Genomic DNA, 15,908 nt, shown 5'->3' on the forward strand with positions numbered 1-15,908 from the left:
ATCACATTCCATTTCTCTAACTATCAGTCTGGACTGTAATTATAACAATTACTCTGTATTTTACAGTTTTTTTTAAAGCTAACGGTGAGTTACAACACAATTTAACTCCCAGAACAGAAACACATTATATAGCATATTAGTGCTCACTGTGCGTGATTCAAAAATAAACGTCCTCTTAAATTATATTTGCCTTCTCACAACTGCTGAATACAGACAGGAAGATGTTTCTTTTCTGAATCCAAAATAATGTTTGTAACATTTTTAAATCCGCAATGTCTGAATATTTTAAAGTGCAGAACCGTATGAATCATGGATTTGTAGAATCAGAACATTTATTAATGTTAAAGCACTTTTGCTTACTTTGATTATTGACTCTACATTGCTTTTCTTCACATTTCCCATAATCTCAGCAGTGTAAGACGTATAAGTGAAAAATAGAGCTTTTAAATGTAACGTTTTCAGTAAGAGTGCACAGTTGTGTAAGATAGATTACACTTCAAGAGTTTGGAAAATATATTTCTCCTTATTTGACATCTTTACACATGTGGAAACTGTTAAGCAGTTGATGCTTTGCTTTTTATATTAATTTATTGTTTGGAATAGATTGCTGTAAAAAAAAAAAGGAAAGAAAAAAAACATGTAAAAGTTTGTACACTTTAATAATAAAAAAGTTAGAACAGACTGAATTCCTGTAAAAACGGATCATAGATCCCCCAATAAATGCAGGGAAACACTTATTTTGAAGTGACAGATTAACCTTTGTGATTATAATTTCAAGAAAAACCACCCTTGAAATTTCCGTGTATTATCGTGCTCATTCTCTAAAACATGTTACATCTGTGACCATTTATAAACTCATTTTCTCTGATGAGACGAGGTGATTGCATTATCTTGAATACCCAGTGAATACCTCCCCTTCTGTGTAGTCTGAGAGAGCATTCACTCGTTCGGTAAACAGCCTTAACTGACATACGCCTCTTTCATGCATCGACAATAAATTTATCTTTTAAGATGTAATATGCTTTATGCTTGATTTGTGTCAGCCTCTTTGCTTGTATGAGGCATGACTGTGTCATCAGAAATTCTCTGTAACGAATGAGAAACACAGAACTTGTTGTGAAACTGTTCACAGCTGAGCCTTGGGTTTGACTTTCTCTGATAATCTCCATGTTGTTCTCAATTTTGACCTTTCTGAATCAAAATAAATTCAACTATGTCATTGTAGGCTCCCTTCAACATTTCCTATAACTTTCAGACCATAAATATCAGACTTTGCTGAAGAGAAAATGACTTGTAAAGAATGGTAAGCAGTAGAAACAAATGACGAACTGGCGAAACAACCAGATAACACAAAAATAATGGTAAGTGAAAAAGCTAATCATTGACTCATCCCTGTCATCTCAAGTGTGCTGACATCTAGTCCTGTTTGATATGTCATATATTGTAGGTTTCCACTTGTGGGTTGTGGAAAATGCAACTAACAAGCAAGGAGGGTAACAGTAAGAGTAACCTCAATGACACGAAAATAATGTCTACTAAACTGAGAAGTGAATGACCTGTGCAAGGCCTATAGAGTTGCACAACATCGATTTGCATGCAGTTGTGGTGTCAGTGGATAAGGCTTTGCATACAGATGCTACCTGATGATAAATCATGCCCGACTGTGCAGAGTTCTTGTCAATGTTTCAATGAGCCACGCCGAAGTGGAGAAAGCTGGAGCTGTTTCCAATGTGTTTGAATACATACGCGGGTTTAGGCAAAACACAGTAGTGTTGTGGTCAGAGCGACTGAAACGGTTGCATAGCAACACCATCCCGCGACGGAGTAACTTCAGAGAGAAAACAACATATCAAAAGGTCCTTGCCCACACATTTTGTTCAGTGTGTGTGTTTCATTACACAAAGCATGTTTGCTTTACAACAGATAAACTGAACTGGACTCTGCTCACTCACACAGATGTTTTTGACATTCTCACTTGCCGCTTTCAAGATCGTTCAGGGTTGCATCATGCTTAACGTTCCTGTTTTTCGTTTGTTTATCTACTCATGTTGTTTAGTTAGTTATGTTGCACTTGAGAGAGACTTTAATATACCAGCAATTGCCAAGTACTTCAACACAAAAGGGAGATATGAAGAAGTGAATCCTTACCTGAGAGAGGACATATTTGCAGTAAACACATCCAGTGTGTTGTCTCCATCTGATCAGTGTGAAGCACGCTATCTGACCGCCATCGTGAGGCATGGCACAAGGTACCCGACGACCAGAGACATCCAGGAGATGCAGAAGCTTTACGGCATCATCCTACACAACGCCACAGGTGAGGAGAGCTGGCTGCAGGAGATCCAGACCCAGTGGAGGATGTGGTACTCGGAGGACATGGACGGCCGGCTGGTTCAGAAAGGAGTGGACGACCTGAAACATCTGGCAGTCCGGCTGTCAAAGACGTTCCCCGGACTGGTTTCCGAGGAGAAGCTCCGAGGGGGTTTCATCGAGTTCATCACCAGCTCAAAGCACAGATGTGTCAACAGCACGCTGGCCTTCAAAGCGGGGCTGACGGGGCTGTGGGGCATTAAAGGTGAGACGATGAGAAAGACAGCTGAAGTTTATTCATTCCATTGACAATTCCTGTGAAACTTTCTGTTTTTATCCACCCAGATATGGATTTTGCCCTTGAAGTGAATGACAGTCTCATGAGGTTTTTTGCCGAGTGCCCCAGGCTGGTGCAGGACGTTGACAAGAGCCCTTCAGCTGTGCAAGAAGTGAACAAGTTCAAGGAAGGGCCAGAGATGAGGAAGGTCCAGCAGAAGATTGCAGATCGTCTTGGTGTCTCGAATAACCTCATCACATACAGTGAGCCATATTAGAGAGAAAAAAAACACACCTCTCAGTGTGTTCTGTTCTCACTATTTTACAAAAACCTTCCCACTTCTCTGACTTGAAATGCTTAGCTATTATTCCTTTTCTTATTTAGAAATATTCAAGCTTGAGCATCATGTTGTTATTAACAGTTATGCAAGAAATACCTTCATATTTCTGATTTTATGCACTAATGTCTGATCAGCAGTTTTGTTTACAGTAAGAAATGATGTGGTTACTGGAAACGCTGTGCACTATCAAAGTGGTTTCTATTGTATTTATGAAGGTTCTGTAAGATTTACCGTCTGCGAGGTCGGTCAGATTGACCCCTTTAGTATTTCTGTTGCAGATAAGGCTGAAGCTGCATTTTACTTCTGTGCATATGAGTTTGCAATCAAGGCGGTGAACTCCCCCTGGTGTCAGCTCTTTGATGAGGACGACGCTAAGGTGAGCGTGTCACTCGTGAGATGCATGTGCATTTAGATTTTTCCTTTAATCAGAACAGATCTCATGGCTAGGATGCATGAGATGCTTTCATGGGCGCCTGTTTATAAAAAGTGCAGCTGCAGTAACTTTCACCAAGAACAACTTAATTCCATTCAAGGGGAATGGCGCATAGCTGTATTAAAGGTTTTCATCCTAGCCATGCTTTTCTCCTAAAAAAAGAAAATAATGCTACTCCTATCTCATGGAAGAGAATGTTGTTTTGCATTTATGTGAACTTGACCACTATTGATCACAGAAATGTAACAAAAAAAACCTAAATTTGTGACAAATGCTGAATATCAATGACAAACTGGATGATGTAAAATTTTTGCATTTAATTTGAAGGTCAAGTTTCCTTCAGGATTATAACAATGCGGTACTTAATCACACTGCAAATGTACTTCAGCTGATCTGACGAGCACTTTCTGCCAACCAGTGGCGTGTTTGGGTCAACTCGGGGCATAGGAAAGTACAGAAACTGTGCCAACTATTGAATTGAATCCACAAACAGAACAAAGTAAATAATCCACCCAAATGTAGCTCAAGGGTATTATGTTGCATGTTTCTAAGGAAGGAAGAGAAGCACAGCATGTATCAGCACTAACTGCTTTGCGTTTTCACACCACTCATTATTTGAAAAACCCCTCAGGCATTATTCACATAAAAAGGGGATTTTTTTTTTTCCTTGCAGTAGAAGCGGACCTCAAACTCTGGTGTAGTTTAAAAACTTGTCTTGCATAATGGAAAACTAAAAGATTGCTATCTTGGGGCATGCATGCTTTAATTGTACAGGGTAGCTCTGAATTATCTGGTTCAACAGGTAATGGAGTATGCCAGCGACCTCAGGGAATTCTGGAAAAGAGGCCACGGCCACGATATTAACAGTAAAGCCAGCTGTGGCCTCTTTCAGCATGTATTTAGCCAACTGGATCAGGCAGCCATGACGAACAGGTAAGCGATCACTGAATAATGTGCATCCAAATAATAAGAGATCAAAAGTCATGAGGAATATAGTTAATTTATTAGAGTCATTTAATTCAATCTTGGTTGTTAATATACCTTCAAAGATGAACTGTATAGGGTTGGTGTTGGCAATAAGCACAATTTATCAAGAGGGGGTCACAAATAAATTCAAGGGAGCACATATTGATCCTAGAAAAGAATGCAAACCTAATTTTGTTCCCCCATTATTTCTGCCTTTCATCATCATTAAAACTGAAAAAATAACAGTGACATAAAGATTATCAATCAGACGTGAACATTACTTGTTTAAGTTTGAGAATTCATTTTGTCCTATTGTACAAATTCTAAGCGATCCAGTGTTTCCATAGTTACAGGAATGAGTGGAAGCAGGGGACCTTCAACCTGCTTCTACTTGGTAAAATAGATCATTGTCTCCCTGATAACATCATTGCTCCCGACATATTATTTTGTTAATTCAGATCTTTGACCTTGATAAAATGGGCATTATTTTCACACACTTGGGTAAATTAAATTGTGACCCTTCTGCAATGTTGATGCAACAGACAGGCCGATGCGTCGACCCCACTGGCTGCTACAGTCCAGGTTGGCCATGCGGACACACTGCTGCCGCTGCTCACCCTGCTGGGCTTCTTCAAAGACAGAGAGCCTCTGACATCAGCCAACTACGCCCAACATTCCCGCCGCTCCTTCCGCACCAGCCACATGATGCCCTACGCTGCGAACTTACTCTTTGTGCTATACGACTGTGGAATAGGTGACCCCAAACTGCAGCTCCTGCTCAATGAGAAGCCCGTCACTTTCCCCGGTCTGACTCAACAGCGGGCCTCCATGCCACGCTACCAGGACGTCAAAGATCACTACAACAGTTTGCTCCAAGATTGCGATTTTACAGCTGAGTGTCAGTTGAAGGCTCCCACTGATGCTTAGTCTCAAAATCACCATGATTTTATTCTCAGTAAGCACCTAAAATGGAAAAGTGACAGGGTGAACAAGCTAATATGTTGCAGATTTTTACACTGACGAGTCTTCTGTGGAAAAAATATATAGGAATAAATAAAAGATGTTTGTTTCTTGTTTTCTTTCCTCGGTTTTTCAAGAGTTAAAGTCCTCATTAATTAATCCATTATATTTATGTATGAGTTATTTCTTTCCCATTTCATGTTGTTCTAACTATATGTTGACAAGAAAACAGAATAACTTGTCTGTAAACAAAAAGAAGTTTCATGAAATAAAATCCATTCAGTTTTTTGCTAAATCACAAGTCAGTCATTCACACCGTGACTGCTCCCTTTACTTGACTCCTAAACTGCACTTACCGGTAAAATTATCACATTGAAAGTTTGCATATAATATACTTTCAGAAAAAAAGAAGCCATTGTTGGCTTGTATCTCCCTCTTGGCCCACTTCAGATATCTTCAAGTGTACACTTGCTCTGAAGAGACTGGTCCCCTCTGAAGTGATTTACCTCACACCGTCCCACTCTGGACACTGACACTGGCCTCTCAGCTAAAAGTTTTGCTCTTGTCCCTCTGCACTCCAACATGTCGACTCCAATATAAGCTCTCTGTCCTTCCATTACAAACACAGCTTTAAGACAAGGCAGTAAATATTCTCATCCTCCTGTAGTTTAGCTCAATAACACCATATTTATGAAGCGAATATTGACCCACAGCAGCTGTGGATGTGGTCTGATAACATGTGAAGGATCAACACTGAAAGAAACTACTCCACTTCCAACAACAGCAAAAGTGAAATATTCAGATGAACAGGCCACTTTTCATTTTTACATTTACATTTAACTGATAACGCATGGATTATGGATCTATTTGGGAGAGTTACAGCTCAATTGATATAGTGAGTAGTCTTTCAATCCCAATGGCCAGTGCTGCATCCCTCATTTCACACTGTTAATGAGTTAAAGTGTCCTGAGGCAAGACAAAAATGTGCTACAGCAGTAAAGTACATTTATATAGTGAAGCAAATGTATGCATTTTTATGCAGATAAAAAGAACAGTGCTATTGAACTTTGGATGCACTCCAAGTCCAAAAGCTCTCCTAGCACATGCACTTTGACACCAATAATTGCAAACACTGCCTGCAACGATTAAATCCTCTTCAGAGGCTTCTTTTTGTATGCAACACTGTGGTAAACTCTGCAGTTGTCTGAAATCCACTACTGGACATTTACCATCGGTTTTCCACCTTGAAACATTTTCTGTCCCACGTCTGTTTTTTCAACAGTTTCTCATTGTTGTGTCTGTCTTTATCCGTGGCCAAAAGCATTTTAGTGGGGTGGCCAGGATGAGACATGTTATTCTCTTGGGGTGGCACTTAAATTACTATTATAAGAACACAAAAATGTGTGTCACTGAAAAAGAAACATAAAATGTTTTCTTTTTTGTGGCTGCCACAAATACACAACAATCATGACACATCTGTAATCCAAAATACCTGCATGTATAGCAGCATGCTGAGTCCTGAATCTGTGAGTCTTCCATCCACAGCTAAATATTGTACCAGGACGATCCAGGTTTTCTCTGCCTGTCATCCTCATCTGTATTGGGGCAAAGTTTCCGTCTCAGTCTCAGCTAGATGATTCACCATTGTATTGATTTTGTCTGTTTGAAAAAACACGAAAAAAATACATTAAGCACTCATATCCGTCAGAGACACTCAGTTTTAGTTTGACTGAAGAACAATCAATAAAGCTTTTATCTATCAAAGATCTCAGATTGTTTTTTTCCAGATCAACCAATCCCAGCTAACTGTGGACCAGGGCTGCCATGGACAGGCCAGCAGTCCATCACACACTCAGTGACTCAGTCATAGGGCCACAAAATGTGCCTGAAGTGTGGGAACTCAAACATGCCCAGAATATGAAAATATGCAAACTCCGATCAGTAAGGTCCTGCCTATGTATTAACCTGTTAAAATCCTGCAATGATTTTTTTTTTTTTTTTTTGTTTTTTGCTTTTATTGTGATCCATACGGGGTAAAATAGGTTTTGTACCTTTGCTGTAGCACACTCATCTATGTATGAATGAGCCTTTTGGCTACTTGTAGTGGTCTGCTCTGAATAGACAGGTACCTTGCAAATGGACGTGAGAAATGGACAGTATCGGCCTTGTCCACTTCCGGGTAGTCCTCCGTCGCGCATTATGATTGGTTAAACCCACGCACAGGCGATGACGTCACATGTTCCGGCTCCGCCGCACAGAGGCAGTTGTACAAGCAGAGATCATGCCGACCACTTTATGGACTATCGTATTTATTGTTTTTACTGCCTTCACGTGTTCGTGCGGTTGTTTTAATAAATATGGAGTGTATGAGGATATACCAGCGATCGCCGGATATTTCAGCACGAAAGGGAGGTATGAGGAAGTGAACCCGTATCTGCGGGAGGACATACTGGCTGTAAACACATCTGTCCTCCAGCCTCCGTCTGCACAATGTCGCCAGATCCATCTGACCGCCATCATAAGACACGGCACGAGATACCCGACCACCAAGAACGTGAAGAAGATGCAGAAGCTGTACGACATCGTGCGACTCAAAGCCTCGAGCGAGGAGAGCTGGCTGCAGGAGATCCTGACCCAGTGGAGGATGTGGTACACGGAGGACATGGACGGCCGGCTGGTTCAGAAAGGAGTGGACGACCACAGACATCTGGCAGTCCGGCTGGCAAAGCTGTTCCCCGGACTGGTTTCCGAGGAGAAGCTCCGAGGGGGGTTCGTCAAGTTCATCACCAGCTCCAAGCACCGATGTGTCAACAGCACGCTGTCCTTCAAAGCGGGGCTGACGGGGCTGTGGGGCATTAAAGGTGAGACCTCCAGGGACCACCAGCACATGAGGGTCATCCGAGTATCCCCGCTCTGCAAACACACACATTTCAAAGTTCAACAGAATCACGAAGTCACACAAACTCAAATATTTGAATAAGAATGACCAGCAAGGAGTATGTGCACACCCCAAATAAATGGAGTCTTGTGTCATTCAGTGAAAAATCAAGCTTGTTCGATCACTTATGGAAAATAAACACAACAGGGTACTCAAGAAAGCATGTCATCTTTTAATGTTCTTAATGCTTTGGCCTGTATCGTCCAGTGATTGACTCATTCAGTGTGTTTGAGGTGAGGATGCTCTGTTTGGGCACACAAACAGCAGCGTGGCCCTCCAGGGCCCCGTGCTTTATCAACATACTCGATTGGAAGAAGTTTCTAGTTCTCAGCCTTTCTGCAGGGTTCCATGGTGGCACATAGATAAGATTGTGGTGTCCTTGAGTAAAGGAATGCTGAAAACATAGAGGACTGTGCCTCTCTAGGACAGATGACCTGCCTGTGCTCTAAAATATCTGTGGCTCATGAATGAAACTGATTATAAATGAATGACTGAAGTACAATAATTGTATTACTATTTTTTCTTCCTCTCTTTATTTTGATGCAGATATGGAGTTTGACCACGCAGTGAACGACGCTCTCATGAGGTTTTTTGACCAGTGCACCAGGTTCATAGAGGAAGTGGACAACAACCCGACAGCAATGAGCGAGCTGGATAAGTTCAAGGAGGGGCCGGAGATGAAGAGGGTCCAGCAGAAGATCGCTGATCGTCTTGGAGTCCCATACAGCCTCATCACAGATGGTGAGAAATATGTGGACAATTATTCAGACAATTTCAGATTTAAATAAGAATATGATTTAAAATTGGATGATAAATTGGCTGGGAAAGAAAGCAGTTTCACACTCCGATAGAATCTGCCTCCAGAACCTGGAATGTTACAAACTGCAGGCTCCTTGACCTTTATCACCATCAGCTTCAGCAGATATAACGATAATGATATGTACATGACAATGTCATGAATCAGATTATGTATCTGAAGCAAAAATTGTTTATTCACAGCCCACAAAAAATGGATAAAAAGACCTAAGTATTACTGCCAGTCATCCATGTTTGGTGTGAGTATATTCTAGTAATATTATTGCATCTGATAGTATATATAAATGTATAATATCTAGATAATAAAGAGAAACAATATTCTACAAGAAGATATAAATAGTTCCTTTTTTATGTAGTAATGCTGAACTGTAAAGCAACAAAAAGGTAGAAATACATTATCCTTGTTTATTAGGAAAGTGGGAATGAATAAATCTCATGGATTTTCATTACTTCAGTAGAAGTTTACAACATTTGCTTGGCTGTTAAAAACACTGGTACAGAATAGCCACAAAGTTGCTTGAGCGTTTCAGCTATTTTGTGTTCAATAATTCTTAAAAGTTAATTTTCTGTAAATGCTGATAAGAGCTATATTCCATCATTTTGTGATGATCATCCAACCCGATGGTTGGTCACTTGCACTCAACTGGAAATCATTCACTGAAAATTGGACAAATGACCTGCATTTAAACAGTAATCACCACCACATTGCAGGTGAACTGCAAAGGCCCACATATACGATATATCTTGAGGTCAAACTATGTATGAAACCATCAGTAGGTGGAGCTGTTTTCTAACCTTAAAGACAAGGAGCTGTTCACTCCTCAAGTCAATCAACTTCTTGTAGCTTTCAGTTTGTGTCTTGATGAAATAGCCTCAGTTTATTCAATGAATGTTTCTGTATGTATTCTATTTGTTTTCCATATGAATGCATGTCCACTAAAAGCAGCGTTTGTTTCAGATCAAACCATCTGCTGTCAGTTGTTTTGGCCTTTGATGTGAGATTAGAGTTTAACTTTTGTTCGTAGCTGATTACCCGCCGCTGTGTTTTTGTTGGTTTTGTTACGTTATAGGTCAAATTCCAATTAGCACAAAAGCAACAACAACAAAATGAAAAGGAGGAAAAATATTTTTCTAAGAACATATGATGTCTTCAATTCTTAAATTTCAAGTCTAAGATACAGTTTTATAACTTCCATCCATACTTTAACGACATTTTGCTGGAAACTGTTTATTTTGCAAATGATGTTTACCCTTGTAACATGGAAACAAAAAACTGTTTCCGGCATTTTTAAATATGAATTGTGATCATTATCGCCTTCAGTTAAAAAAAAACAACAGTGTCAACAGAGCTTATGAAATATTCAAATATTTTGGAACTTGGAAGCCAAAATTTGAAAGAATGAAACAAAAAATACATGAAATGCCAGGTTCATGTCTAATAGCTTTAAAATATATGAAAGTCTGACAGTTTGAAAGAAATTCTAGAACATATTTTTCCAAGTTATTGAAACTTTGACACCCTCTTGTAATATTTGCGCACCTTCACTTGAATATATTTGTATTTGTAGGCCAAACAAGCTTTGTGTTCTCTTGTCTGTTTGTGAACATTTCATTTCAATATCTGTCCTGCAGATATGGCTGAAGCTGCCTTTTACCTGTGTGCGTACGAGTTTGCCATCAAGACGGTGAATTCCCCGTGGTGTCGGCTGTTCGATGAGGTCGACGCTCAGGTACAACACTCCGTCATGTTTGAGTCAAGGTGCAATGATCACCCATTTGACTTTAAACTATGAACTTGAACTTGAACTTCCTACTTAAGCGTTTCTGAAGAAGCAGTACTTTCTGCTCTGATTTACTGATTCTAAATGCTGCAGCACTAATTTTTGCGGCAGTTCATGGGTATATTATGGATTTTATGGCTGTAAAATTGAGAAAAATGTGCAGCGAACGATTGCTTCTGCCCTGTATGGTTGAAAAGTTCAATTTCAGGCCAATCTTTAATATTAATGTGTTTTCAAGCGGAGATGGTGCGTGTGAGAAGCTTATGAGTCTTGTCTGGAACTGGACTGTCCTTGAGGCCACGATGATGATTAACATATGAACTCAAAGCTCTTGCATTTTGTTGATGGCATTAAAAGGTTTAGAAGTTATGGATACTAGCAGAAGCAACAGAAGAGGAGGAAATGGATTAAACTACATGATTCACTAAAAGACAGCAAAGACAGTTGTCAGTCTATCTCTGTGAAAAAGAATATTTCAGCAATGTCCTTGTCACTTTTCAAAACAGTAATTAAAAAATATCTAATTGATAGTCCCTAATAGAGTTCTGTAAGCTTCTCACTGCAAGGTTTCTCTGAACAGACTTACTACTCATGATGGCGCTGCGGATCTCTGTTATCGTGAGGCTCGTGGCGTTATCTCCACCACGGGGCATTTCTGCAGCGCACATCCCATCTAGTAAAAAATAAAATAAAAACATCGAGGAAACTTTACCTTGACTGTCATATTATGTATTTGTAGAGAGGTTTCACGTTAGTTGAATATCTGCTGTCTGTGTCAGATTTAAAACACTCTGTTAAACTATTTGTGTCATTTATTTAATTAACATCAAAATGGAAGAAATGCTTCAGGGTCATTTGATGGAAAGATGCTTTCCAATGCTTTTCTCCTAATTATTCTCTGACAGCCTGCTTGCTCTTGTACAAAAAAAGGCTTTTATGTGTCTTTTGTTAGATGCTGACCTAATACTTCAGCAACCTGAACCTCGTTCCTTGTACTCTCAATCTGAACAATAGTAATCAGATCAAACCTGATCCTGACCCGGCCAGCATTTGTACGAAACCTCGGGGGAAAACATTAACCTGAGTAGAGGTGTTCCACACACACCAAATATCAGGTATCAACTGTCTTTATACTTGGTGACACCGATTCAACACAGCGCTTAACTCAACTCATCTTTATTTAGCATATATAGCATTTTAAAGACAGCTGCAGCTGAACCAAAGTGCTGTACATAAATTGAGATCAATCGCAAAAATCTAATCACTTGTTCCTGGAACTATTTCGGACGTGTCTTGAAAACTTCAACGTAATCCGTACTTAACTTTCTGGGTTATGTTGCTAACAGACAGACAAACAAACCCGACAGAAAACATAACCTCCTGGCCTTTGGCCCTGGCAGAGGTAATATAACAATAAAAAGACAATGATAAACAAAAAAAAGAACAGGAGCAGAGGCTCAGACTGGGTTAAAAGTCAAGGAATAAAAATGGATTTTATGATTACTTTTAAAAATGGAAAGAGAGCGGGCCTGTCTGATGTGTAGTGGGAGCTTATTCATGTCTCCAGGGCAGCAACAGTAAAGGCTCTGTCCCCTCTGAGCCCCCATCTGGACCTAGGCACCTCCAGGATCAGCTGATCAGCTGACCTGAAGCACCGAGCAGGAGTGAAGAAGTGGAGCAGCTCAGACAGATGAGGCTGGGCGAGACCATTTAGAGTCTCGCAAAGAAATGAAAGAACCTTCAAATGAATTTTAAAATGCACGTTCCGCCAGTAGAGAGAAGTCAGAATGTTCTGTCCTACATGCTCCAGTTAGTCGTGGTGTTGCAGTGTGTTGGAGGGACGACTGGCTGACTCATTAAATGCTTCGCCGTAATCCAGCCAAGATGTAATAAAAGCATGGATTACCGTTTCAAACTACTGACGTGCAGGAATTGGCTTCACTTTTGGCTACTTTTTAAGATGAATAAAGCTGGACTCCACTACGGTACTTATCTGTGAGTCAAATTCAAGATCACTGTCAAAACCGGTGGCTTCAGTCATCTGGTTTTATATTGTTGCTCATGATTGTCATCTGCTATGTTTCCGTCTTGCACATCAGACTATACTATTCGTGATCTGTGGTATCTGGTTCAACAGGTTATGGAATATGCAAATGATCTGAAGCAGTTCTGGAAGCGAGGGTATGGCTATGACATCAACAGCAAGTCGAGCTGCGTTCTTTTCCACGACGTCTTCACCCGCCTGGAGAAAGCAGTCAACGAGAACAAGTGAGTGATACTGTGGTCCAAGTGTTATCCATCAAACCAGTGTAGAAAAATAAGGGTCATGCGCACTACTCTCACCAAGAACCAGTGGTTTATTGAGTATTTCACTTAATTCTATTGCTTGATGCACCAGTGTGCACACAAGGAGGGTGGGGCATTAGTTTTCAGTCACTAAGTACAGCATGTGTTGCTCTGAAGAGTGGTATGTGAGACCTGTTTTTGTGAACAATGAAGATGTTTTGTCGTCATTATGTGTCAGTCTCTCGCATCGTTGGCAGAAACTGATCAACTGCTACTCAGTGTCTCAATACGCTCAAGTCTCACATCGCTGTTTTTGACTCTCAGCCTGTTCAAGTTTGCCACAAAAAAAACTCTGAACACTATTTTCTCAGCTTTGAACTGAGACATTTTTTTGTGACAGTATTTATATTAGCAGCAGCAGGACAGCATGAAGTTAATTACAGAGCTCAGCAGAGATGATCGATAGGTATGCAAAAGGACCCACTTGTCAAAGTTAGATGTTCAAGAAAGCTAGAATTAAACTAGAGCACACCTGGGAAAGGCAGTTGAAAGGTGTTGTGGACCGCTGATAAACAGTAATTGTATAAATATGTATAGATTATATGCACAGACAAATGTGTAAAAAAACAAAAACAAAAAAAGGCATGGATACTGCAGCTTATTTATTAATGTTACAGGCCATGATTCACTTTGTGTCATAATTTTGAGTAAGAATCTTAATTTAACCTCTAAATCAAAGACGAATGCAGCGACCTTACTTGACTTTGTGCAAAAATACTAAGATTTCCCATTAAAACGATAACTGTGCAAGGACATGAATCAACCTTTATTGATGGAACTTCTTCAGTCTTAAAAGCGCAAACTCTCAGCTATTTCTTTAACACGGTCTCACATTTCGCAGGTGAAGCACATCTCCTGATAGTAGCTGCTTGCTTGGTAATAATTACCTACTTTTATACTGCTGGGCTGAACTTAATAATACTGTGTTACTTCACAGTGTTTATACAACACAAATACTGGTGAATTATATAATAAAAATGTCTGTTGTGCTATTACAGTAATTACATGCTGATCTACAGCACTAACAGTGCCAGTTAACTTATGGCGCGGCTCTCTGTTACCCACTGAACACTGCTGGATTTCATCATATTCACTCTCACCAGCAGCCAAATTTGGATGTACAATATTAAGATTGCTGTTTTGTCGTAAATACTGTTCAATTCAATTCAATTCAATTCAATTATTAGAACAAACTCAACACAATGGATGACAATATTATTAAAGAATTATATGAATTTAAAGCTTTCTATTTTGTCATCTTTGTCCCGTCCCATCCTTGAATTGACGCAAGACTGCATCTTTTTAGCTTCATATCATGTGACATTTTCCAAACGCGGTGTTGTTCCTGCTTCTCCTACCAGGTCAGGCCAGCAGGTGACTGAAGCTGTGACGGTCCAGATCGGCCACGCTGAGACCCTCCTGCCACTGATTACCCTGCTGAGCTTCTTCAAGGACGCCGACACACTGATGTCGACCAACTTCGCCACGCAAACACAGCGCTCCTTCCGGACCAGCCGCATGTTGCCCTACGCCGCCAACTTGCTATTTGTGCTGTACGACTGCGGGGCGGGGGACGTCCGGCTGCAGCCACTGCTCAATGAGCAGCCTGTGACTTTCCCCGGACTGAGCGATCCGCAGGCCTCCATGCCTCGCTACCAGGACGTCCTAGAGCGCTACAGGGATCTGCTCCAAGGCTGCGACTTTGAGGCTGAGTGTCAGCTGTTTAAGCATCCGGTCGAACTATAAGCTGCTGCTATGTGAGCTTTTTATTGTCTTTATAAACCTTAATTGGTGCAAACAGGGTTTTTCCCATCAGCAGTTTTCAATGCTCCACCCATGTAAACTGTGAGCACATCACTGTTTGAATTTCTACTTGAATAGACCAACCGGAGAGCTTTCCTACTCACTTTATCTGATGCTTTAAAACAGCTGATCCAAGCAGGGGAAAATACTGTCAGGTTTTTTTTTTAACTATATTGTCCTTTTTTTTTTCAAACATAATTTTTTGGCTGAACAATGTCAAGGCATTGAATAAAGACTTTATTTTTGCAGTGCACACATGTGACGTTCCTTACTTTCTAAACAAGTCTGGCCTCATTTCTGACTGCAGCTGTTAGAACCAGACAATTCAATTGTCTTTCAGGCTTTTCATTCAATGCATAGATTATAGCCATTTTCAGCAGTGGACCGGTGACTTTATATGTGCACAGTACCTCCAGAGTCAGTGGCACTGTCAGGAACAGTTCAAGACCAATTACAACCACAATTTCATAAAAAAAGAGATCAATAAAAAAAGTCAAAAATCAGAGAAACTTACAATCCATTTTTTGTAATCTGATCATTTTCTCTTAAAAGACAGCAGCACATTTGCTGCCAAAAGTTGTGATGCAGCTAGAAATGTAGGATTTGTTGAATTAGCAAATTTAAATATGGCCAGATGGAGGCATTTTGTTTCGATTTCCATTTTACACACGTCCTCAACTCTTTAATGAGAGTACTGTTGTACTAGTGTCATGAATTAGATTCTCACAGGGCATGGTCTATTTGCTGTTTGGCTGCATGTTTCAGTTGATAAGACAACTGAAGAAGAAACTGGCAACAGCTGATAAACCGACCATTACTGGGGATCATTTATTGGCTGAACAGCAAAAGATACAACTAACTGGTGTCATGGATGAATTTGCTCTCCAAGTGCAAGAAACCAAACAACCCAAATCGTATGGGAAAAATTCCAATGTGAT

General features: G+C 40.3%; 2 protein-coding genes across 2 annotated transcripts; both read left to right on the top strand.

Moving 5' to 3' along the window:
- Positions 1-2,007: 2,007 nt before the first annotated feature.
- On the top strand, positions 2,008-5,253 carry LOC115399357 (multiple inositol polyphosphate phosphatase 1-like). The gene is made up of 5 exons (XM_030106680.1): positions 2,008-2,575; positions 2,656-2,850; positions 3,206-3,303; positions 4,163-4,293; positions 4,869-5,253. The coding sequence occupies exons 1-5, from the start codon at positions 2,008-2,010 to the stop codon at positions 5,251-5,253; spliced, it is 1,377 nt and encodes a 458-aa protein (XP_029962540.1).
- A 2,252-nt stretch (positions 5,254-7,505) lies between these two features.
- On the top strand, positions 7,506-15,258 carry minpp1a (multiple inositol-polyphosphate phosphatase 1a). The gene is made up of 5 exons (XM_030105893.1): positions 7,506-8,147; positions 8,771-8,965; positions 10,673-10,770; positions 12,959-13,089; positions 14,529-15,258. The coding sequence occupies exons 1-5, from the start codon at positions 7,523-7,525 to the stop codon at positions 14,911-14,913; spliced, it is 1,434 nt and encodes a 477-aa protein (XP_029961753.1). The 5' UTR covers positions 7,506-7,522; the 3' UTR covers positions 14,914-15,258.
- The last annotated feature ends 650 nt before the right edge of the window (positions 15,259-15,908 follow it).

The sequence above is a fragment of the Salarias fasciatus genome, chromosome 13 (genome assembly GCF_902148845.1).
Source record: "Salarias fasciatus chromosome 13, fSalaFa1.1, whole genome shotgun sequence".
Classification (NCBI taxonomy): domain Eukaryota; kingdom Metazoa; phylum Chordata; class Actinopteri; order Blenniiformes; family Blenniidae; genus Salarias; species Salarias fasciatus.